The sequence below is a fragment of the Nesoenas mayeri genome (assembly GCF_963082525.1).
Source record: "Nesoenas mayeri genome assembly, chromosome: 6".
NCBI lineage: Eukaryota > Metazoa > Chordata > Aves > Columbiformes > Columbidae > Nesoenas > Nesoenas mayeri.
In genome coordinates, this window is record NC_137545.1 from 29,125,430 (window position 1) to 29,152,067 (window position 26,638).

The 26,638-nt window shown below is 38.8% G+C and overlaps 1 protein-coding gene across 1 annotated transcript; it reads left to right on the top strand.

Moving 5' to 3' along the window:
* Positions 1-6,918: 6,918 nt before the first annotated feature.
* On the top strand, positions 6,919-26,638 carry CYP27C1 (cytochrome P450 family 27 subfamily C member 1; the record flags this gene model as incomplete). Its single annotated transcript, XM_080347150.1, has 9 exons — positions 6,919-7,239; positions 11,829-12,019; positions 13,649-13,848; positions 16,351-16,560; positions 18,275-18,438; positions 21,704-21,870; positions 22,595-22,673; positions 23,663-23,866; positions 26,522-26,638. The coding sequence occupies 9 exons, from the start codon at positions 6,919-6,921 to the stop codon at positions 26,636-26,638; spliced, it is 1,653 nt and encodes a 550-aa protein (XP_080203276.1).

Consider the following 26,638-nt stretch of genomic DNA (forward strand, 5'->3'; position numbering starts at 1 on the left):
CAACTTCTAATAGTGGTTTGTACCAGCTCTTGTGGCAAAGTTAGTGAAAAAAAGGTCATTTAATATAATGGGAGAGGTCTGTGATACCGGGATAGCTGAGCAAGTCAGGAAGCGTCCCTCTGTATAATTCTTTCTAACATACTTTAATAATTGCTTTGGAATTGTTCTCCACTCTTCATAAACTTGTTAAAAAATAACCTACTAAATGTGGAAATTACATAGTAGTAATACTAATTGTTGTAATTGTTGCACTGGTAGTAGATGGATTTAGGACAGTGCTCTAGTTCTCATGTAGTAAATCTTGGCTATGATGACTAATGATCTTATCTGTTAAGTAATGTGTCTCTGGAATGTAGTACTTTCAGCGTCAAGTAAAGCATAATAATTTATGAGGCAAGAATAGCTCTGCTTCAGTAATAGTATGTTGGTATTCAGACTTTAGATTTAATTACTCTGATATGATTACTGCAGTAATTACTGCCTGCTACTACTGCAGACTGTAGCTGTGAGTGGCAGACGGGTATGCATTTACTCACTACAAAACGGTTGCTGCTGCGCATGGTGTAGCACCTGCACTGCAATACGGTCGGTCAGTTCTGCTTTCCAGGCAGAACTGCTGCTTCAGCCACCGAGAAACGCTCCTGGTGCCTGGGGCTGTTGTGCTGCCCCTCGCTGCTCCCGCAGTGCTGCAGGTAGGACTCCTCATCCAGCCATCGCAACAGGCTGCTCCACAATCGGTCTGTAATCCCAGCCATCTAGGAAAATAAGTTGCCTTGTTGAGCCACACAGCTCAGCACTGGGTTTTGTCAGGAGGGTGTCTTCATTTGGAGCAGTACTGTAGACAGCAACTGTAACGTTCCACCGTGAGCAGACGGTGCATGGTGGGTTCTCACTGCCTTGCAGCCTGAATCCAGGGAACCTGGGCCCTGGCTCTCCTGGAGCACAGTCAGGTCCTCACATGCTTTATCAGATGCTCCTGTTGGCCAGTCCTCTGTACAAATGAATAGTGAGATCTCTGCTAAATAGACCATGTAAGCAACGTGGCTGAGAGCTCCAGGTTTGCCTTGAAAAAGTTGCACAAGAGGCAAATCTTGCTTTCTGCCATTGCATTGCTGCACACACATCTTCACCTTTCTGAGACGCTGCCTTCCTCCTGTGGGACCATCGTTGTGCAGCACCGCGGCATTCCCGCGGCAGCAGCAAGGTGCCATACGGGTCATGGGTTCACATGATTCGCAAATGAACAGTGATCATTGCATGATTACCCAGACAGGACTTGTTTGCTGTCGGACTCTCACTTAAACTGGGGGCACAATCACATAGACTGGTGTGCAGAACTGTGTTTCACCCCATGAGTGATGGCAGAGGCAGGTGAACTTTGGGGTAGCTACGTTATTTCTGGGAAGTCTGTGGACAAAGGAGTTGTGATTTTCTTGGATGTAATTCAGGTTTCCTTGCTGAAATAAAAGCTTTTACTCTGCTCCCTGGCCACCTTGTAGTTAGGCTGAATTCTATAATGAGGAAACGTAAGCTTCTTTAGGAATTGCAATTTTTTAATAGCTCTTTTCTTTGTTTTTGTTTCCAATAGGCTGCAATACTGAAACATATTTCTGTGCTCTTCATCCTCATGGCAAAACAGCAAGTGGCTGTTCACAAAAGGATTAGTTCTCTGGTTCCTTATGCCCTCCTGATGGGCATAGTTTTTAGTAGTGCCTTCCTTTTTTTTCTAATGTGTTTAAAAACTTGGGACTTCAATGCTGGTAAGTCTCAGGATAACTTGATGTGGTACTCAATAAGAAGCATGGGATAAGGATCTAAACCTGCTACAAAAGCTCTGCCAGTAGAGCTGAATTTTTTATTTGTTGCAGTTGATTCATGTTTTTTTTTGTTAAGGACTAAACAGTAAATCATGCACAGTGCTATCAACACCTGGGATTGGCTAGTTTGCTCTGATTTGAAATATTTTTTGGTACAATATTCAAATAAGATTTTAATTGTTGTCACAGGATAAAGCTCCTCCAGTAGTACATTAACTCTTAAGTTCTGTTCTCACCTCATTGCCTGTTAAGTTCAAATTTGTCCCCTTTTCAGGGAAAAGCCGTGGGAATTTAGAAAACATTTAAAATTCCGAAGTAGTAAATTCACAACTTGAAAAAGGCAAAAATCATTACTAGCTGTATGGCCTTTTCAGTGAAGACATGTTTCAAACTACACTGAAAATTTTTGCTTACATTTCTGACATTTCAACTCTGGTTTTCAGCTTTTCTTCCTTGCAAATGTTCTGAAGAGCCTATTTGTATGGTCTCAGCTGAAGGTGTTAACTGAGCAAAGTTAAATGCCTCTGATCAGTCTCTTTCACTTCCATATTTGTAGATGCATTAGGTATTTAAACAGTTATGTAAAGCATACAGTACAATATTCATTATGTTGTGGATCATAAAATCATGTTGAAATAATGATGAGACAGATATAACTAGGACTGTATAAAAGTTAGAACAGTTCTAAGAATACAGAATTCCTGGTAAAATGATAATGTAACCATTGACTCTGAATACTGATGTTATTAGGGCACAAAGAAAGCTTCAGCTGAACTTTGTCAGAGTTCATGCAAAGAGGAGGGCATGTTTAAATTGGATTTAGAAATAACTAAGTGAAGGTAACAAAGTACAATTAATGTGACCCCACTAGGGTCTCCAGATTGAAAGAAGAGTATGACTGTGGATTTGGAGATAAATTACCATTCAAAAAAACTCCATAATATCAATTATTAATAGTTATGTTTGGTTTTATACTGTGATCCCGTTACATATAAAAAGATAACTAAAATTGAAGCACTTTTATGAAGAGGCATGTGCTCCAACTTGTTTGAAACAACAAAAGTCCAAACGGACTAGTTACATAAAACAATTTTTTCAAACTCAGCAGACTGACAGGTTGGGACAAACATCATTGTTTGAAGAACCGTGAGCATGTTTTTGTGTCACTGTTAAGACATCTGATAAATATTCATGCTGGCAGATTGTAGGAGAAAAGATTCATCTTCCAAGTCACACAAATGTGTTTTGGTTGGCTGGTGCTGATGGTGTAACTTCTCCCTTCTTCACAGTTTAGTGGGTTTGTGGGGGTTGGAATGAGGTTTTGTATCGTGGCTGCTACAATCACCATTATTCCTGGGATTTCTATGCTGATACTACTGGTCTTCTGTTACTTGAAACAAGTTTGTGATGGTAACTGGGAGGAAAATGGGATCAGGCAACACCGATCCCTCCACCAGTCTCGGTTACACCTTTAACCTTTCACTGTGTAAAACTCTCTGCTGCTCTTTCAAATGTTTGTTGGTGTCTTTCCATCACTCTTCCATTCTCTTTTTCAGGTCTAGGAAACTGTTATTCAGCTTAATCTATCTTGTGTAGCATAAATGTTGGGTTTTACTCAAAGTCAGTAAAGCAGCAAACTTAGTGGCACATACATTCATTAGTAACTCTAATTTGAAAGTCAAACAGAACCACATAATTACGATCTGGCACAGCAAAGAGAAACAAATAGCTTAATTACACATTCCGTGTTGTGGTAGCCCACAGGTATTCATTCACATTCATAAATATTCCCTTCCTGTATTTGGCTGTTTAACCATCATACAATTTGGCTGCTCTTATTGGGAGTATTCTTTTTCTGTAGTTTACGTAGAAAAACAAACTTGTATCAGCACTGATGTGTTACTATATTTTTTCAATAATTATTGTATAGTAGTGCTGTAATAGCATATTTGAAGCCTTCATCTGTTAGTGGCTCTGCACTTCTATTCCATCTAACAAACCTCCTAGAAATACCTATTATTTATAAATATTTTTAAATATTAAAACAAGATTACTTGATAACTTATTTTGTGATCCTTCTGTAATCCGTTATTCACTTTTGATAAACTACAGTATGCCAGCCTTTTAGGCCCACTGGTCCTCAGACCTACTACTGGTCCATCACCCGCACTACATAAAAATTACATTTCTGTGGAGCCAATCCACTAAAAATCTCATTTTGTACAAGGAGCTCTCTATATAGATGTGCAGAACAGCATCCTTATTCCCTTTTAAATCCTCCTTATGTTGCACTCAAGAAATTTGGCAACTTTCATCATTAACGCATTGCTACTTCGTGCTTTATTCTCTCTTTCAGACCATTTTAATGCAAACTAGCAAAACAATAATCTAACAATAAGTAAACTGCCTAGAAGACTGAGCAAAAGTGGGTTATACAACAGTTCCTGTGCTGGGACTCCTGCCACCTCCAGAAATTCCTCAGAGGAAAAACAGGTACTATTCTCATTAAGTACTTACAAGGCAAAACTTCTGAAACTCTTCTCAAGTAGCTTGGCTAGAAATGCTCTCTCCTACAATGATTTTCTTGGAAAAGAAGTAATGGTGGGGAAAAAAGTGAATGCCCAAATAGGGAATGAACTGCAAAAATGTACAACCACAGAAAGCTACTGCCACTTGCAAAACTGTAGCCTTTACCACGTAACGTGTCTGAGTTAATCTCACCAGCATATTAATAGAAGCAGATGTTTTACGCTATCTTAATGGTGTATGACTTTAAAATAATTTTTAAAAACCTACCATAGTAATAGCTGCAAGCAGCAGATTTTAGGAAGGGTGCATATATTCCTTCCATCAGTCTAGAAATTACAATATGAATATAATTTTCAAAGCTGGAGAACTGCATAATTTGGGGGAAAAAAAATTATTAGTACTGAGATTAAGGTGGTTTTTTTAAATGCTGATATTCCATTTAGTAGGTATAGCTAGGGGATTATATTGGCGTTCATTACAAAGTTAATTCATATTCTTTCTATTCTATTTGTGGATTTACAATCTAGGGACACTTGTTCAAAAGCTTTAAAATTTTGTGGTTATTGTTCTTAGAATATTGCAAATGTAATTTAGTGTGGATAATTTAGATAGCCTGGATTGTTCTTTGCATGTTCTATGACTTCTGTCCATCTTTCCTGTCAAATAAATAAAGGTTCTGTTTTTAAATCCATTTGCAGACATCTCATAGTGTATCTGCTTGCTCTGGAAGATATTCCTTGTTGTTCTTGTCCTTGAGACAAGGAATTAGCCTTTCATTTACTTATGATGATAAACTTGTTCTTAATTTCACACTTACCAGCTGTTTTTAATATTTTTCCCTGTATTTATTTTCTGAATAACTGTGTCTCTCAAAGCTTCTTTAGATTAACATTAAATAAATAATGTAGCTACACCACGTAGAAATGTAGGAGGAAAAGGGAAACTCCAGAGGTAACCCATACCATGATATACCCAGATGTGCCTGACAGATGTTTCTCAAACCTCTTCTTACAAAGTTCAGTGACATCAAATACATGTGTTCCGAGACACCTTGGCTATCTGAAATATCTGAGATATCCCAAAAATATCTGCGATAGCAAGGCTCCTTGAAAATCTAACCGAGAAATCTGTAGCTGCAAACTCAGTCCATTATCTTCTGTCTTCTCTCTCTGACATGCATATTTTTTTTAACCAAATATGTACACACCTGTAGGCTGTTGTCATGCTCCTGGTAGTCATCTTTCCCTGAAGAAATAATTCTCTCGATCTCCTCCTTATGTAATTTGTTAAAAACATCTAATTTTTTTCTGTTGCTGTTCACTTGACTTTCAAGTATGATGAAGCCTATTTTTAAGACACTATTTTACCTTAAACCAGTATGTACTTCACAGATTTTAAGACTGTTTACCATCTGCTGCTTATTCCTGTAATATTTACTGCTGTATCTACAAAGACTGATGCACGTGTCTAACTTCAGAGGCAGACATTTCAGTGGAGTTATTTGTGGTAAAATTAAGCACGTACACAAATCTTAATTGGACTGCAGCCTCAAAAATATAAATGTAGAAAAATAAATAGAAGGAAAACAAAGGCAAATAACTTTGAAGCTCACCAGACTTGCTTTTCCAGCAGCTTCTTCATAACTAAGTTCTAGAATGTGGATCTTCCTTGAGACTTTCCTCTGTCCTCTAGTTTTGCCTGAGCTTCTGATTCAGTTAAAACCATGGCCATCTCCTCCGCATAATTTCTGAAATTAATCAACGTTTTACATGTTATTACTAACACCTTCAGAATTGTATAGAAATAGGTATGAAGATAGCACAAACACTTCTGAAATTGTGCAAACCAAATGGATACACAGGTTGGATGGAGCTCAAGTTTTCTGTGTGTGATTACAGATCCATGCAGCCAAATTGAGGAAAATCTGCAGTTATAGGGCACTGGTTATTTTCTACAAAAATTGACCCCAGCTGCTTATGGAGTCTATCCCATCCAAAAGATAAACCATTCTGTAATACAAACAATATTGGTGGATGTTGTGATTTACAGGAACTGTTTGTAAGGTTACTGTGCAAAACCGTTGCAATTCGTATGTGGATGCACAAACGTTTCCATATATGTTACAGGATGCTGAATGGCACTAGGAGTTCTGGCAGAAAATACAGCATTTTCTGACATATAGAAATGAATTAATGCCACAGAAAAAAAATGGCCTTAAACCCACGTTTTTAATGAAGGAGAAAGATGGGATAATCCTTATGTGAGATTTTTGCCAAGCCAATGGGGAAGGAGGGGAAAAGTAAACTTTGGCTGCATGTAGGCATGGGTAAATTTATCTGATTTGAATTACACAAAATAATAGGTTCGTTCTATTCAAGTCTCATCCCAGACCCACCCCCCTTTTCCAGCCCTAGGGGAGGGAGTGTTAAATAATGGTCTGTGTAAACTGATGCTCGTGCAGTAAGAGTTTGGAGAAGTGCTGCTTGTACAAGTTAAAGCAGGCAGCGAAGGCAAGGGCAACCAAATAAAAAGCAGCTGCGGGAGCAAAGTGGACCTTTCCGAAATTAAGACAATGTCTTTCTTCACGAGAGTTTTGACAATGAAATGCAAGCGGGCGCTGGAATCTGAGAGGACTTACTTTTACCATGCAGTTTTTGCCAGCAGGTTTCACCAGCTGCCCAAACTCGCCGGCAGCCGGGCGCTGGAGCTGCAGAACGACTCGGCGGCAGCGGCGGCGAACAAAGGCGAGGAGCCGGGGGCAGAGCCGGGGCTGCGCACCCCGCGCCGGCGGAGCAGGGTGAAGAGCCTGCACGAAATGCCCGGACCCAACACCCTCTACAACCTCTACGAGTTCTTCTGGAAGGACGGCTTCGGCCGCATCCATGAAATCCAGGTACAGCTTACTCGGCTTTGTAACCCTGTGCTCACGCCGGGGTTACCCAGCGCTTTCCTTTCCGCCCTTCGCACACGCCGCTCAGTCACCGGGTGAGCCGGGATTCGGAGGGTCCCCGCCACTCAGTCTCCCTCTCCTGTAGCACTTGGAGGTTTTGGCATTTTTGTTTCGGCGAGGAGCCCAGGAGGTGGTGGTTTGCGAGCCGTGCCGACCCCCTGCTCCCGCCTTGCCATCCTCCGTGCGGTGCCTGCCCCGCCGGCACCCCCGGGCTCCAGCGCGCCCCCTTTTCATGTGTATGCGTATTTTTGACTTTTAGATAGGTGCCTTGGACTGGAAAAAAAAAATCTAATCTCTTTTGAACTGGTTTGTTTCACAAACTGATCTTTCGGCGGGCAGAGGTGGGAAATGCGGGATACCCCGCGGTGAGGCCGTGCCAGCCCCGGGGCTGTTCGCCCCTGGGCCGCCCCCGCCGTAGGGGCTCCCGCCGCTTTCCTCCCTTCAGCTCAGCCCGGGGCTGCTCCGCTGTGGCCAGAGACCATTTTGTGCCTGCAGCCCTCACTCCTACCCTGGCCTCCCCTTACATAAATATACTTCGCATATATAGGTCCCCTGAGGGGGCTGTAGATGCGCCTGGCCCCGCTGCCGTCAGCGCCGGCCGGCCCCCGCCGCCACGGCTGGGCTGTCCGCACGAGCCCTCCCCTCAGCGGGAGGCGGGCGGTTTGAAACCTTCCCGGGGGAGGGAGCGGGGGGAGCGGCGGCGGCTGGCGCTGCTCGGCGCTGCCCGCCCGAGGCTGCCGGCCCTGCCGCCCCCTCCCCTGGCGGCCCCATTGGCTCTCCAGGGCGGCGAGGGGGAGGGGAGGCGGGAAGCGGGGCCCGATGGCGGCGTGAGGGGAGGGAGAGCGGCTCCTGTCACCCGGTGTGTGGCAGCTCAGGGGTACGCGGTGGGGCGGGAGTCGGTAAAATAAATCTGACTCCGGTGGGGGTTTGAAACTGGCCTCTGTGGTTTGGGCTCCCCCCGTGCTGTGGTGGGTCCGTCCCGCGGCTCAGCCCCCGGCGGAGGGGACAGCGGCTGGTCCGGGCTTGGGGCGGCAGGAGCGGGGAAAGAGCCCCCGTCTTCTGACCCGCGCTCCTTGCGTGCTGCCATGGGCAGTTGTGTTGCCGTAAGGCTGTTTCTATCCGAAGATGATTTTTTTTTGTTTGCTTGGCCAAACATGTGGGTCTCATTCCTAAAAAGTCACCGTGCATGTCCAGGGGCCCTTTCCGCATGTAGCCAGAGTGATTCTGAAGTGAGCGCTTGTGTTTGGGAGTAAAGCAGCTGTTGTCACCGCTCCTCAGTTGTGGGTCCTGTGCATCCGTAGCACTTACCACTGGCAGTACAGATCTCTTTGGGAATGCCTCAAATGTGGCATTTATTACTTTGCTTTCTGTAGTGGCCCTTTTGAGACCGTTTGGACAGGATTCGCAGACAACCCTAAGAGGTTCACTGCCTGAAAAATCACCAAAATAAACAAAAGGTTAGAAAAGGGAAACCCATGAGAACAGGACAAAACTTTAAATGGTTAGAGGATCAAAACTTGAAAGTTGGGATTTACAAAGGGCCTAAAAACACCGGAAAGAGGCAGGAAACAGAAAATCAAAATAAACCTAAATAAAACATGCAGCTTGCTTGGTTTTGTCAGATTTTGTTGTATTTAGATTTCTAGAAAGAAATGTTCGGCTCCTCAGCATGTGCTGTGTTTGATGGCAGCCAAACTAGATTGCTAATGATGAATTGCTCAACTTAATTGCTTGTTAACAAGATACATGCAGATGAAATGTCATGATAGCTAAAGCTGTTTATTACATTGTATTTCTTCCTTTCTCTACCTTTATGGTAGTGCACAGGATTTGACTCACCGTAGTTTCATAACACTAAAAGAATGCTACCATTGAATTCAGGTTCTTTCGCTGCCAAAACAGTGAAGATTGTTCAAAGTTTTGAAAGGAATATAAAAAAACCTAAATAATATATGCTTTTCACTACCATTAGCTGATATGGATATTTTCTTCTTTAACGAATATAATTCCTAGAAAGGAAAGTAGGAGGAAGGATAAGCAAAACTTGTAATATGATACTAGTTTTTATTCTGGTTTGAGTCTCAAAAATCACTTCACAGATCATGGATGCCCTGCTTGCATACACGCTGAATGCATATAGGCATTAACCGGATTAATAACAGTCTGTTAAATTTAACAATACAGTGAACATCAGGAATGAATTAATCTAAAACCCTTTGGTAACAGGCACAGCTACTTAAACGATGTCCTTCGGCGCACACAAATATTCGTACGCTATATGCAGAAGGGGTGGGGAAGCTGAGCACTTTTTCACAAAGGAGGTTCTGTTCTCAGTAACATGATTCCGGTTAGTCCTGGCCAAAGCAGTAATGCCTACAGCAATTATGACAAAGAGAAAGTATTTTTAATTTGATGGGCTTGGCTCTCTTGTGTCTCACCAATGCTATGCAAGTATAAAGAAAAGAAAGGTGAGGGGAAAGGTTTTGGATGCTGGCAGATTGAGTTTATGATGTGTGAAAAAATGTCTGGTGTGAGAATGGTATGTGAGACATGAAAGTGCAATATTTTTAAGGTTTGGAGAAAGGGGAAGAAAATCTATGTTGTGATAGAAAATATAGAAAAGAAATTCTGGGCATTTCTTTAAACATGAGTTTGGCACACTGAACACCATCATTCTGTTCCAAGCGAGAGATGTCCCCATATCTTGTCCTTGTCTAGTTCTGGTTTAAAACTAGAATTTCATTTCATTTCATGGCTTGACACTTCCTTTATTGGAGTGTATCCTCCCATGTAAACCTCAGGATCAGTGGAAAAAAGTAAGCTGATACATAAATAGCAAAATTTGTTGAAGTTGTTTTCCTGTGACTGGTGACCTGCATCCGTCACTCCACCACTTTCTCCTTTCAGCACTTTGTCTCCCAACTTATGTATTCCTTTGAAGACTCATGCTCTCAATTCTCTCCAAGTTCAGTTTCAATGTCTCTAAAATAACCTCTGGAGCAAGAGGTACTTTGGGTTTAGGGAGTGCTTGGTCATACATGGGTCTGCATGTGGTGTTTGGTTAGCAGCAGACCAAGCAGAAATGACTGCAGTTGAGTTCCTACTGTAGCATTTCCCTCATCAGGTTGACTAATACATGTGTCTCATTTGAATCCAGTGCTGATTCTTGAAAATGTTAAGAACATAGTTGTAGGAGACATTCAACTGTCTGTTAAACTTGACTGAAATTTACCATTGTGTTCCAAAAGTAGTTAAGAGGAGCCTGACAGAGGCCACAATTGCACAACTCTTGTTTTATTTGGAAACCAGGCAAAAAGAGTTAATTTTTTTATAAGCACTTGGTGCCATATGCTGAAGAGCGATTCATGTGTCTTAAACATGCTGTTGGCAATTAAACAATTAATCATATAACCAAGACTGATTTAAAAAATCTTTCTCATGAGTAGGTTGTAGGTCACCACTAGACTTTCACTAGTGTAACTGTATCAAACATCTTTGATTTATAATCAGCGTAAGTCTGCACTCAGATGTCTTTAGGTGCAGGTAATGTGCCAAAGTTAAACTTTGGTCAGCTTAACTTGTTTTGCTATTTTAACCTGAAATAAAGGCTTTAAAAATTAAAGATTTCTTAAATCTGAAGTCCTAGTGATGTATCTTTAACAACTCCTTTGCAGGCTTTTTTCTTCCCTAAAATTATGATGTACCTCTACTCTAAGTTAATTCCCTGTGAACTGGCTCTTTAATTTCAGAATGAGATTTGTTTGAAATAATCAGTAAGATCTCATGGGACAGTGATAGCGCAATCTTACTGGAAATCTTTTGGGTTTCTTTTTATACATAATTCAGTATTTTCCAGTCCTCGATCACCTGTTCCTTGCCTCCAGCTTGAATCACACAACTTGTGGATCAGCCACTAAATAAAGGTCACTGCAGGAATAAGACCCCAGATTTTCCTTCCTTTTGCAGAATTAGCATATACTTTTCTAAAGTTCTCTGCTGATGAAGCTGTCCCAAAATGCTTTTTTTCCACTAGGTGCTGTGCTGTCATCTTCCTCGATTAGATGTGAGAAACTTACAAGTAGATTTTTGTAAAGAATAAAATGGTAAAGTCTTTATTTACGAAAGACATTAAAAATAAATTATATATTTGCGTGATACTGTTAATTTCACCCTATTAATCTCCATGTTTTTAATTTTTCCAGATATTCTTTCTAACCTCTTTGATCTGAAAAGATGTGTTTTTAAGTGCCCCAGGTCCTTTCATCTTCTGAGTATTTGGTTTCATTCACACTTTGTGCCTTAGAGCTTTGGATCTTTTCAGTCAGAGGTCCTGAACAGTGTGACCTCTCTGTTTTCCTTGGGAATATTTCACAGTAATGCTTAGATGCTTTCTCCTGACACTTCAAGCCATCCTTGACTGAAAGGCCGGGGATCAAGATTGATGTACTTTATGACAAATTGATGGTTTCCTTTTGTGTTATTTTTCCTTAGTAATGCTTTACTTCTGTTTCTCTTTGTTGGTGATGTTGTAGCAAAAACACACTCGGGAATATGGAAAGATCTTCAAGTCTCACTTTGGTCCCCAGTTTGTTGTGTCCATTGCAGATCGAGATATGGTTGCTCAGGTCCTCCGGGCAGAAGGTAGAGCACCACAAAGAGCTAACATGGAATCCTGGCAGGAATACAGAGACTTACGAGGGAGAGCCACGGGACTTATTTCTGCGTAAGTGTTGTTATTTCTTAATTTTCTAAGTTTTCTTGTAAAAGCTTAGTGATTTTTCTGAAGGACTGTACAGGGAATTCAGGCTTTCCTGTGTGGGAAAATTTGTGTATCTAGTCAGGGAAGAGGGTAGGAATTTATGATGAATTGTCTGTTCTGCTGTAAATTTTCAAAGCGATGGTAATGATGCGTAGTTTGAATGTGGAGTGAGCTACCTCGCATAAAAACATTCTCAAGGAATGTGTGTCAGTTAGACTTGTCTGAGCTGACTCACTGATCTGGAAGTAGTATTGCAGAACAGGGCTTACTAACTTTGGCACAGCAAGGTGCAAATGTGATTTTATTGCTTCAGATCTGGACTGTTGCATCCAGTTGCCAGTGTGCTGTGTGCGTTGGCTCAGGTTGACTCTAGATTTGTTGTTCACCAAAGTGTCCCTCCCCCTAAGTAGATGAATGCAGAAAAGTCACTGTATGGTAAATTCACTCTGTAGTGCATCCCTGTGCAGGTATTTTTGTACGTGTCTGATTCTAAATTAGATACCTGTCTTTAAAGCTTCCATAAACTTGCAGTGCATGCAAGGGTGGTTAATTGTGACTGGGAACTACTCACAGTCCTCACTGACACAGAATGTTTATTTAGAGGGAAGCTATTTCCTGAGTTATGAACAGTCTATTTCTTTCATGGTGGCAAAAGGTGTTTTGTATTGCACTGCAGACTCAAATCTTCAGCTGCATTTCAGAGTCAAACTATAGGTTCCTTGAGATCTTGTGCAATGAGATCGTAAATCAAAAAACAGTCAGAAAATATCTGCTAAAGAGATTTAATTCTTTTGCTGGCCAATAACTTTCTGTAGTTTGCAGCAACATTCCTCAAGGTGAAAGAATTTAGTGGGAAATAGTTATATAGCAATTTAAAATAAACTTGTAACAGCAATTGCCTGTCTTCATAAGGAGTTGAAAGATATCCCAGCAACTACTGTTCCCAAATACTCCACTCATATGAAGCATGCAGGTGCTACAATTCAGATTTTTAGTTTTCAGCACAAGATTTCAATACATAGCTCAGCTAAAGGATAATCTAGCTGTAAATTGTTTCTCTATAGCCAGGTCTGCTATCCTGTTCCTTTTGAGGTTTAGAATTACGGTAACTGAAAGTGATGCCATTTCTAGTACTGGCTCAAATTGTTGATCTGTCAGTTCTGGATGTGATACTTTTGGTGTAAGTACCAATCCTAGGTAAAAGCAATTTTGCAGACTGTCCATTCAGATGTTTATTTAAAGTAATTTTAATCAGAAAAATTTGCAATATTTTTGTGTTAGCTACTACTAAAATACTAGTACAGAGACACTTGGCAAATTCAGAACACTGAGTGGACGAGTTCAGTCACTCAGACCAGAGACTGACTTACAGATGTACATCAGAATTGCGACACTGAAATTTAATGAGGATGTACAATAAATACAGTTTAAAATGTAAGAGCATAATACCAAATATACATTATCATCATTTTCATTTCACCACTTGTTTTTATTTGACATGAAAAATCATAAACAGTTTCATTGTGGAACCCTTACCCAGCTAATGATTGTTAAGGAGAATTGTGTATAGATGTTATTAATAATTTCTTCTAGGGAGGGGGAACAATGGCTAAAAATGAGAAGTGTACTGAGGCAAAAAATTCTTAAACCCAAAGATGTGGCTATTTACTCTGATGGAGTCAATGAAGTTATCACAGACTTAATTAAAAGAATCCACACCCTCAGAACTCAAGAAGATGATGGGGAAACAGTGACCAATGTTAACAACCTTTTCTTCAAGTATTCAATGGAAGGTAAGCACAGTTGTATAACATCTGTAAAGAAAATGGATGTATAGCAGGGTGCTTGTGGTTGGGCATTTCTGTCAAATGACTGGTGCCCCATTGTGATGAATCTGAAAGGGGAAGCTTGATATTCTGCATTCGGGTGTCTTCCTACCTAGTGCAGTAGATATCAGTAGAATTCCATGATAGAGTCCAAAGAGATGGTACCTTGCAGTAAAGGGCAGTTTCTGCGGAAATGCTGGTGTATGGGTAAAATGTACAACCAAGGCCCTGAGCAGCTTCAGTACTCCATATTTCTGTATTAATTTCTCAAGAATTAGGGTGTTGACCTTCTAAGAGTGTGACTTCTAAAACATGTTAATTTAACAACATACTGGCCAAATTCCAGGTGGAGAATCACTGTGTAATGGACCTAAATTGTGTTCATAGCTTAATGTGGGAAAAGACGCTGCTTTCACCTCCCTGCACATGGCAAGCGTGGGATTGTTACACTTGCCTTAAATCCATCTGCCACTGGCTGCCATTAATAAGGGGACGCTGAATGGAACTCCAGCAGAGCTAGCACGGCGTTTCCTGTCTTTTTATAGACAGTGATTCATATTTCATGAATTCCTTGAACTGGCTGCATACAACCTGATCTTGTTAAAAGCATTGGTACTCTTTGCTGACAGGCAGCTGAATCATTTGAGATTTGGAAGAACTTCCAAAATGCTCACCTATGAAGATACCATGTCAAATGGCTGTCTGGCTGTTTGGTAAACTAACCTGAGTCTGTTCTACATTAATAACATCTAAAAATAGCATTCACCTAAGAGTTACCAATTTTATGGAATTTTAAACTCTGAGCTTACAGATTCACTTTAACTGATAGGTTAGTTTAAATTCTTCACATTCTTGTAGCTTTTTGTTTTTAACTTGTGCCTGGCACACACTTATTTCCTTTATGAATTGCGATTTTAATTAACTTACACTGTCAACTCTTCAGGGAACCGAAGTGTAAGATTTTTTTGAAAAGACCACGTAAAGAGCAAAAGAATGCAATAAGAACTAGCAGTTGCTGAAAGAGGCACAAGAGAAATAAAAGGCACAGAAAAACATCTCCCCAGGGAGGAAAATTAGGGAAGGAAGAATGAGATGAAAATAGCTAGATTTTTAAATTATTTTTGTCAAAAAAGAAGAAAAATGAAGCAAAGAACAGAGAAAAAGAAAAATTTCTTAAAATGTATATATATATATACACACACACTTGAGAATTTATGGAGATCACGGTTAAATGTCATATCTATGAACCTGTTTTTAATAGGCAAAACAGAGAAAAAAGAGACTAGAGTGCTATTAGACCAGTTACTCTAATTATCTAGTTAATGTTTTTTTCTAATATTTCTAATAATATTCTAATCTGATTCTATGATTCCTGGAAAGATGTGGACAATCTATTAACTAATGATTTAAAAGCACAACGTTTATTTAAAATAATTTCATTTGATGCAAATGCCTTTGAGAAATTACCTGAATGCCTTTTAAAATTACCTGATAACCCCACTGTATTTTAGAAAAATCATTAAATAAGATTATTTTGATAATAGAAATGCTTTTTCTAGCATACTGTGTGATATTTTGATAAATAAACTGGGTAATATGATCTAGATTTTGCAAGCTGGGAGGAAAAATTGCTAGAAAGCTGCATTCAGAATAAATAAAAATGGTTTGCTGTCAAGCAGAGAACGTCTGGCTCACTCCAGTAGGGCAGTTTCTGGCTGAGTTCTGTCTAATATTTAATGATTTGTGTATGTTTGTAAAAACTGAGCTGAGAAATTGCAGGCACACTAATGGTTAAGTAAGAATTAACTTGATAAATGGAAGAAATGGTCCTTAGTTGAGAAGAAGAAAATTTAAGAAAAATATATAGAAGGGGGGAATAGTATTTCTAGTGGCAATTGCTGCAATATTGCAGTCAAAATATATGAGGAAATTTTAGCAAGGCAGGAACAAGACAGGGGTCAATATTGTAATTTTTAACAGTGTCACACACTGTTTTTCAGGGCCACATAGGGTATATTGTGTGTAGCGAAATCACTGTCTAGTGTGCAAGCTCTATAGCCGTTTATGTACACTCATTATTCATTTACTACCAGCTTATCATGACAAAGAAAGGTACAGTGACTGCTAGAAAGCCCTGCCTTATCACTGCTTATCAGACATGTCTTTGGATGTGTCCTGCTGTGTTCTGAGGCCAGCAGGGCCGGCTTGGGGTTTGGGGCGCAGTGCAGAGCCCCCCAAGATGTGCTGCAGGGTGCTGGGCATTGTTGACTTAATAGCCACTGTCTCACTACAATATTGAGTTGGGATTTTTTACTGTGTTATAAATTTCTGTTTTACCTGCTCTCAACCACAGTGGTAATAACCAAACAGTTTCGAGAGTAGTTTCATTATGTTAGCATATTAATTCCTTAAATTATTAATATGTATATATGCATGTGTCTAGCAAATTCTTTGATTTCGTATGTGCAGGTGTGGCAACTGTTCTGTATGAATGCCGGTTGGGCTGCCTGGAAAACAACGTCCCACAGCAGACTGTTGAATATATTGAGGCTCTGGAGTTGATGTTTAGTATGTTTAAGACCACTATGTATGCAGGTGCTATTCCCAAATGGCTTCGTCCACTTATTCCAAAACCCTGGAGAGAGTTCTGCAGATCCTGGGACGGACTCTTCAAATTTAGTAAGATTTAGTAGTAGAAAAGTTCAGCTGTATTTCTGCAGGTTCTGTGTGTGTTTGAACAGGACTTGCTGCATTTCTCTTCTAAAATTATATCAACACATTGTGGCAGAAGTAAGTTTCATATTAAATGCAAACTGGCCAAGGGAACTGTTTTAAAAAATACTCTATTAAAGAATAATTTTACTAGTACACTTTAAATATTCCCCTATTTTATAGTGCTGATTCTTTATTTATCTTCATCTGTTTCAGCACCCAGTCCTCACTCCAGGTCTGAGTTCTTTGCCAAAGCTTTATCTTAAGCCACTCAAATTTTAATGAGGGTAGTTTTGTTGACTTCAGCCAGTTTCAGTGAGACACTCTGACAAATAATCACCACTAAAACTGACTAGAAAGCTTAATAATGAGACTTTACCAAATAATTAAACTCTCTGTGAAGTTTATATATACACATACAAGCATGCAATTTGACACAGAAGTAGACTGCTGTATGGGTTTTTTTGGTGAAATAAAGCATTCCAGGCTAATTTATCGATCAGCTTTCATGTAAGTAAGAAGTTGTCTTTGATATATAGATATATATATATATATATATATATTCCAGAGTGTTTAAAAAACCTGAACCCTCTTTTTCTGTCTAATGTTAGAATGGTGCATGCATTTTTAAGTTGAGGTAGGTCTGTATACATCTTCTTGAAAGTAGATTCTTTAGTTCCTTAGCTTTTAATATGCTTAATTTTTAATATGTATTGATCTTTACCTACATCAGGCATTAGGGAATCCATTTAATGCCAATACAGGTGTGTTTCCTGTGAAACACATACTTTTTGACACTGCCACTTTTAAATTATTTCCCATGAGATTGCATTCTTGTTCCCTTTTGTGGGTTAACAGCAATAGCAGACTTCAACTTTATCCTAACAGCAGCTGCAAAACTGTTCTTGAGGAATTTGTTCCATTTGAAACTTGTTGTTATGCTGCTTCCTTGTTTAATCCCTTTGTGGAAAAGGAATTAAATGGCGAAAATTACTGTATGTGATGGGTGTGTTTGCGTAGGTTTCGTAAAGGAACATGTTGCTTCTAGTTCTTTTTTTTTTTAAGCTCCTTCTGTGAGGTATTAACTTTCTGAAGAATTTTCCTCTTTTTCAAGCCCTATTTCACTGAAGGTGCAGTCTGTAGTCACTAAAGCATAAATGAGACTGTGGGTGAAATTGCTCAAAATATCATTAACTGAATTTCTCAATTTTTGTTATTACTTGATGCTCGTCATCTTTGTCTTCAAGTGTGATTCAGTTCTGTGGCTTTGACCTTCTGGTTGCTGCCAACATCTTGTGGCAGCTGCCATGTGCTGACTTTCAGCAGGCTCTGCAGAGTTCCCCACTTCTTGCAGAGTCATCAGAAAACAAGCCAGGTGGGCGTAAAAACTTGACCTTGAGCTTCCTTCACTCCCAGTCAGAAACTATAGTCTCTCATGTCCTTTCTTCATGCTCAGCATCCTCATGCTGTGAGCTGCCGAGCTTCCTGTTAGCTCTGTCTCTCCTTACCATGAGTACCCAAGGACCTCCACAACTCTTTTATCTTTTCACTGAAAAAACAGATTAAAATGTTTTATCTTTTTATGGCCGTGTAGTATAGTGTAAGGGAGGAATGCCATTATTGAATGGAACCAGCAGAACAATAAAAATGGAGGCTTAACAATTTTTTTTGAATCCCAAAGGTCAAATCCATGTTGACAACAGATTGAAGGCTATTCAGTCTCAACTGGACCAAGGAGAAGTGGTGAATGGTGGGCTGCTTACATACCTCCTAGTGAGTAAGGAACTTACGTTGGAAGAGATCTATGCCAATATGACTGAAATGCTTCTGGCAGGAGTGGACACAGTAAGCTTTTTATCATTTTTCTTGTGCACAGATGTTATTGTAAACCAGTACCATTTGCATCTATCTTGGGGGGGGGGGGGGTATGTTATTTATAAGGACGTAATTTCTGGTACATTTAAGTCATGACCTCTTTAAAACAGTAGAAAATACGGCACTGTGTAATCTGTCTTCTAGACTGAAGTTGGTGTTGTTCTGTTCTAGCTGTGGTTTACAGGAACCCGTCATTTGAAAGTCAGTTCCACACTTTATTGAACAGATAAAACAGCAATTGTCTTTACATTCAGCTGGAATTTCATACATTTTCTTTTCATAGTTTGACTATCAGGTTGGTATTTGTGCTTCTTAGGTAAGCCACAATAGGAAAGGCTGCTGAAATTTATTGTGAAGAAATTGATCAATAAACTTTATCTATAATTTGATGAAGGATTTTTACATATGGCTAATTGAATCAACTGAAACACATATTATGAATCAGATACCTGGTTTCTGCTCCTCTATTAGGAGGGGGGTATTGGGCCAGCACTATTGTGGGTAAGCTGCAGGTTCACTACCCTGCTTGTGCTGACAACAGTCAGGTCAGTCTGAGGCAAAGAGCTGTGGTGATGGGGCTCAGCATCACCGAGGGATGGTAACACCTGCTGAAACATTTTCAGTGGCCATCTTTCCTTGTTCTTCTGTTCTGTCATCTAGAGCATTTGAAGAAACATTGAAGTCATGTATATATCTTCCCCTCCTCTCTTCCTATCGTAAGAAATCAGTGTAGCTTAGTATTCTCTGCAGTATGAGTCAGAATAAGAAGAAAAGATAAAAATGAGTTATTATGCTGTATATACAATGTGTATGGAGTTATTTAGAATATCAGTGAACACTTTTATTGTAAATGATTGTAACTGGGCAATTAAAAAAAAAAAACTATATGAATTTGATAAAGAAGGTCCTATGTAGGACTGTGTTTAATAGTCTTACAGTAGAAAATATTAAAATGAGTGAAAAAGTAGAGTAGCCTTAAAGTAAAAAACCCTCTCTGGATAATTGAATTCAGATTTTTTTTCTTCAAAAGAGGTTGTAAGGTCTCTAAAGAAAACAAAAAAACCCCCAACATTAATGCTTTTGAATTCCAAAATAAGGGGCCTATGTAAAGCTTATTTATGTGCTAAAGATTATTCCATTGGTTAAATATTCCAAGGGCTTACAAGTTTGGAGAGTGTTTTGATGTTTGGTTCTTAGGTAAAGCACAGTTATTCATCCCATTCATTTTCTAATCTTTCAGACCACTAACTTGCCATTTTTAGTGTGTGACAGAGTTTTAATCAGACTAAAAGGACATTATTCAAGTTCATGCCAACAAGAGTTTCTCTTTCTGTTTGACTCAGCTTTCTGAGGTGGCAACAATAATTTTGTGAGAGGACAGTACTTCTGATTTCCTCATTTCCAAGGACAAGACAGAAATTGAGGGAACCTTTTTTCCCCCTTACTGCTGTCACTTCAGATCTCATTTTATCATAGAAATGGAAAGAGGTTTAGAGGATTATAAAAGCTTTCAACAAAATTGTAAGGCAGGTTTTCGCTACAAAGCATTTTGGCTGTCCCTGGAACTGTGCTAATTTTTAAGAGGTTATGAAGAAGCTGGGAACCTGGGAAGAAGTTCTGTGTGCAGCTGGCACAGTTGCCGGCTCCTCTGTGCTCTGAGGGCAGCGCTGCATTTTGGCAAGGAACAGCCACTCCACGTTACAAGAAAAGAGAGATGTTCTGAGAATGATACTTCTAGCATTATACCCAAGTTTGAAGACAAGACATAAAAGGTCACCATCGTGATGAATTTGCATTCTAACTTGATCTTAAATGTAAGCCCAAAATAAGACATTTCCTGAAGTTGTGGTTTTTTTACCCATACATTGTTTATAACTTTAAGCTTTGTTGTGCCAATAAATGAGAAGCTGAAAATAAAACTGTTTCCTGCCTAGAAAGTGAAACTGGTTGTCTGTCTTCATTAAATAACTTAAACCCCCCCGCCCCATTTAAAAATAATTCAAGAAAATTAGGGTAGAGGTTGCAATTTTTCTCTCAAAATTCTGTAAGATACTGAGAACAACACAGGTAAGGAACAAAATTATTACATTGTCAATTCCTCTGCCATATTTACCCAGGAACACTGCAAATACTTCTTTCATTGTAAACTTTCTGTCTTCAGTGATGGTTGTGAGGGCAGCAGGCTCAAGTAAGGCCATTTGCTTGACCTTAATGTCTTGGGTGCAACTGATAGTAGAAGCAAAATGTCCTGATTCTGTCTAGTATTTGAATGAGACAGTCCCCAAAATCCAGGTAGCTTAAACACAGGGGCTCGTGGTTAAATGACTGGTAAATATTACATCACAAAAATTTAAAGAGTTGAAATACTCAGTTCCATGTTAGTACAGATAGAGTGAGTCCATGCTCTCAGAATGTATTCTAAACCACAAATGTCTGTTGAAGTGCAATTTTTCTAGCTGAGGTGAAAGAGGATTAGATAATGGGCTCAAATTGAACTGTCTCCTTCCTTCATACAAAATATTTAAAAATGATTTTTCATACAGTACCTCTTTTCTGGAGCCTCGATCATAAATTCTGGGGGATGTGTGGTATTTGAACATTTTGGGGCCACTTCAAAAGTATAAGCCTCTCTTCGAGCTTCCTTAAGAAATGTTTCAATAGGATGCTGAATGACAGTCAATTGGGAATTTTCAAGAGGTGGAAAGTGCCTATTGTAGTGTAGTATTGCTTACCAAAGGGTGAAGTGTGATCTTAGCAGTGATAGTATCAATTCTATTGTGTGGATGCTATGAGGAGACTACTATATGCTTAAAAGTGGCCGGTAGTGTTCTGAGTTCTCGCATCTTGTTTCCTGTGAAATGTTTTTGTTGGGAAGAAAGGTAAAACATATGGAAAACTAACACTCAATTTGTTGCTGGTTAGAGTGTTTATATTTCAGTCTTGTTTCTGTAGTTTTGTTTGCATTTGTTTTTTTCTGTTGCTTTTTAATATTTCACTGGGAAAACACCAGTATGGCTTGTTTTGATACATGGGAGATTTTTAGCTGGAAAAGGGATGAAGGAAGGGATGGTGAAGCGTGAGAACGTCCCATGAGTCCAGATATGAATCATTGCCCGTCTGTTTTATAACACTTTATAAAACACGCAGTTGAAAACTGATTGTTTTTCTTGGCTTGAAGTTATTTTTAATCTAATCTTGTTGGACTTGATGATGATGGTTGTGGTTTCTTCCTTAGACTTCTTTTACGTTGTCCTGGGCAACATACTTGTTGGCAAAGCACCCTGAGGTTCAACAGCGTGTTTATGAGGAAATAGCCAGTAAGCTGGGGAAAGAAAAAGTTCCTGTTGCTCGTGATGTCCGCAAATTGCCTTTGATTAGAGCTGTGCTGAAAGAAACCTTGAGGTAAGTAACAGACAACTGTAATCATTAATTTAAAAAAAAATAATTCCATTTATTGTAGCTGCATTATGTCCAAAGATGCCCAAGCAATGAAATATGACAGTTGATATAAAGTTTAATGTTTTAAGTATGGTAGAAGTAGTATCGTACATGTAGGACTTGTCTGTTGAGGTAGGTAACTGAGAGCTTGATTTTTGCCTTTTAAGTATTAGTCTGTATGATGGGCTGTAGCAACCTCCTCCCCCCCACACTGCTGCAAAGTGGTACTTTGCAGTGCCACTACAATCATTTTAAGCTTCTTGACTTAAATTGAAGGCATGTGACATGCTTTTTTTATATGTTTATACCAAATGTTCGTAGTGAGGTGAGGGGAGTAAGAGGATTTTAGAGAAGGCATCAACGAGGCTTTTTCAGCTCCCAGTAGTGCTAAAACGTCTCCAGCTTGACCAATTCATTGCATGTTTGCTCATGCATAAAGCAAATAAATATGTAGACTGAATAGCTCAACCTCCACTTACTGGCAAATAACTTTTCTCAGATATTAATCATAGTCTCGCAGATGATTGTAGGCCTTTGAATCTCCAAGATGTTCTGTACTTTTGAAAAACCTTTTTGCTCTGAATGCCTATTGCATTCGTATAGCTTATTTGTGACTGCAAATTGGGATCTAAACTGTTAAGTTGTATTAGCTGTTACTGTTGAACTTCTCATAAATATTTGTCTCTAGGTTATATCCAGTATTGCCAGGAAATGGAAGAGTGACCCAAAAGGACTTGATTGTTGGAGGTTACTTGATACCTAAAGGGGTAGGTTCTGTTGCAGTCCTCTGCAGAGAACACAGTTTAATTTTTGTGTATGAAATGGGATCTGTTACATATATACACTTCATTGATTTCAAAAGATTTCACCAAACTAGAGTATGAAGAGGGAAGTATTCCAATAATATACATTTATATGGCAAAAATGGATTTTATAATTGACTTGTTGCTCTTCGTTTTTTTTTTAGATTTGGGTCCTCATCCACTAATCAAATTTACTATCATGACTTGTTCTTAATATTATTGAGGGTGGAGTCTATTATTAACATATCTGTGCAATGTTACAATTTGATTAAAAAAACATGGATTTCATTATTCGTCCAGTTTTCTAATTCTTTGCCTTTTAATCTGTTTTGTAGAAAGAGTTTAATTTCCTTTTTAAATTGTGAATATTTCCTTTATACTATTCAGAGATTACACAGGAATCATGGTAGAGCTATATGGCTCTGTTTTAAATGATAGCACTTCTGTGTTAGAGCAACATGGCTTTAGAACAGTCAGGATTCTTTATTCTTAATACACATATTCAAATATTATTCCATACACATCCCCTCCCTGGATTTATTTGGAAACCTTATCACATCAATTAGTGCTGGTTTGTTTTCCTGAGATGTTGGGGTTTATTTCCTTCCCATCCTCCATTTTTTCCTTTTCTGTTGTCTTGGATCTCTTTTCTCTTTCTCTCATACTGACTTTTTGAGACAATTCCCAATACTTGTGACTTTTATTCTCATCTCTTTCCCCACCGCACCGTCTTTAAGATATCCAGCAGCATTTAAAACAATGAAAAGACTATTTCATTTGACCACTTGAGAAAGGGATCTGGGTTTCTAGGTATCATTTTTTCACCTAGAATTATTCAAAGGTGCTTAATTTTTATCACCTTGTATTGCAGTAATTGCAATAATTACAAATGCTTTTTCAATTTGTTATGTGCATTGGAGTTAACTAAAAGTAAACATTATTTATTTCCTCAGACGCAGCTGGCACTCTGTCACTACACCACTTCATACAGCGAAGAAAATTTCTCCATGGCAAATGAGTTCCGACCCGAGCGCTGGCTGAGGAAAGATAATTTGGACAGAGTAGACAATTTTGGTTCCATCCCCTTTGGTTATGGCATTCGAAGTTGTATAGGAAGAAGAGTTGCAGAGCTGGAAATTCATCTTGCACTGATTCAGGTTAGAACTATGTGACAGCATTACAAGAGGAAAAATATATTGGTATGATTCTTTCCTATGTACACTGTTTCTGGATATCTTACAGTGCTCAATAACTTTGTTTTAGAGTGTTGTCTAGCCTGCAAAGGCTTAAAAAAATGAAAATAATCCTGTTTGAAATATGTAGCAATCTAGTTAAACTACACTGCAGAAGAAAAAATCTTCACAGTACGAATGAAGTAAAACTAAAGGTAAGATTGTTAAAGAAATATATGGAGTTAGTACAGAAGTTTTTTGTAAGCAAATGGGAAGTCTTTCTTAAGTGCAATAGCTACCTGCTCAGTTTCAGTATTTCAGTTTGAAGAATTCATTACTTACAAAGACATAATATAGTTTTTATATCCTTGTTCTGACCACAGCGTTACGACAAATAGTAGTAGAGTTTTTCTATGTTCTATGGTCTTCTGTCCCTTCTTGTTCTTTCTTCTAACATTATTATCATTTTAGATACACATAATTTATGCATAGTAGTTAGTACATAGTGATATATATTGTTTTCCATTGCTTCATATCGTAAAGAGAGCTTTCCCAACAGCCGCTACATTTTTTGTCATTTACAAGACAACCTTTAGCTCAAAGACTGAGATCAGATTGTGCAATCAAAACTCAAAGATTTGCAAACTGTAGTTACTTACCTATAAAAATGCTTAGACCCTTATACCTATTCAAAGCAAAGCTTGATTGAATTTGCCTTAGAATTTCCTTAAGTAAACTCCTAGAGCAATCTCTGAACAATTAGCATCTGTCTTTCGGAACTCAGAGTGAGATAGCTTTCAGGAGGCTGGATAAAACAAACATACTTGCATCTTTGTGAAAAGGAGGATCAAGGAAATAACAGAGCCTGCTTGTCTGTTCTGGAAAGAAACTGGAACAAAATAGCACACAACCTATTTACAAGCATCAAGATGATATTTGAGTGATTTAAAACCAGAAACACATGAAGTATGGAGCTGATCAATGAGAAATGGTGTCAGACCAGTCTGATTTATTTCTTTGACTTGATCACTTACCTGATGAAGTGGATATGAAACAAATAATGTATTCTGACTTCAGCAAGTATTTTCACATGTTCTATAGATTGTTCTCACAAATTAACTTTCAGTAACTTTTCCAGATGGAAAGTTACTTATAAAATGCATACACAACTGGTTGGAAAAAAGAAATAGCTGGAGGCAGTAGCTGTTAAATATTTGCTGTTGAACTGGGAAAATGTTTAAGCAAAATTCCGTGAGAGTCTGTCCTGCATTTGATTTAGGTTAGTATTTTCATTAACAGTGTAAATGATGGATTAGAGAATACTTTTAGAGTTTACATAGGATACCAAGCTAAAGTGAATTAGGTTAAAATCAGAGGATGTTAATATAGAATTACGAAAAAATGGATAAATGTTCCAGAATCAACACGAAATTGTTCACTAAGAGCAGTTGCAAGTTACTGATCTCAACAAGAAGTCACATGCATAAATACAGATTACTGACCAACTTGTCTAGGTAATTAGTACCGTAGAAAGAGACTGGAAGGTTTCAGTAAAAAATCAGTTGACAATAACGATGCTAATTCTGACAAGGCGGTGTAATTCTTGGGTATATTGACAGTATTAACAAGCATGTCAGAAAGAGGAGCTCAATTACTCAGTCTTACCAAACACTGGCAAATTCTCAGATAGACAGTGATAGGCAACCAACCCTGTGTGCTGCGTTTTGGGGACAATATCATTAAATTGGAGGAAATTTGGAAGACAGGGAAAATAACAAAAGTGAGAGGTTTGAAAGAGAGAAGAACGAGATGAAAATTTCGTTAAACATCCAACACTGAAAAGGTACTTATGTGTCATAAAATAATGCATTGTTCACCATGCTTTGAAGGAGAAGGATAAAGCGAAGATTGCTTAGTTTATGAGATTTAATATTAGGAAAAGTTGAGGATGTGGTATTTCTTCTTGAAAGTTTAAAAATAGGTAGCTGAGGTATTCTATGCTCAGCTTTGAAATGGGTAAAAGTTTGAAGTTTGTGTTAGCCTACAATTTCTGTGATTTATGTTTGCAACGGATTCAGTTAAAATGTATGGAAGTAGAAGTTTAATGTAGAGAGAACCTGTGTGGTTGAATTACAGTGATTCTGTTCAGGAGAGGTTTCTAATATTCGACTCCTTGAATTATGATGGTTTAACTTGGTGCACTGGACAGTTGCTGCCTCACATTTCTTTTGTTTCCTTCTGCCCAGAGAAATGTGTGTAATGGGATTGGGACTCTTTTATTGCTTTGTTTTATAACTGTACGTATGAATTTATATTAAAGGCAGTGAAACATAAAAAAACATGAAAAGGAAGCTCATGAGCTTTGAAAGAGATCTGAGTTTCTTTGATAGCTCAGACTATCTAATGCAGTTGTGTGGAATTCTTCAGAAAGGACCAGCTCAATCCTCCCTCTGTTGGGGGATGAAGACTTTTAAACTATAATCTCCACCTTGTAACGATTATTTTTTCTTCCTGAGTGGGAATCATTGGCAACAGAATTATTTTTTTTTGGTGACAGCCTCTTACGTTCTCTTTTCCAAAGTCTAATCTTCATCTGTAATTTTGCAGCTTTTCTAATACTCTTCCTGTTTATCTTCACAGTTGCTTCAGAATTTTGAGATCAAAATTTCTCCCAAAACTGTACCAGTTTGTGCCAAAACCCATGGACTTTTGGCTCCTGGAAGCTCCATCAATGTGAGATTTTCTGACAGAAAGTGA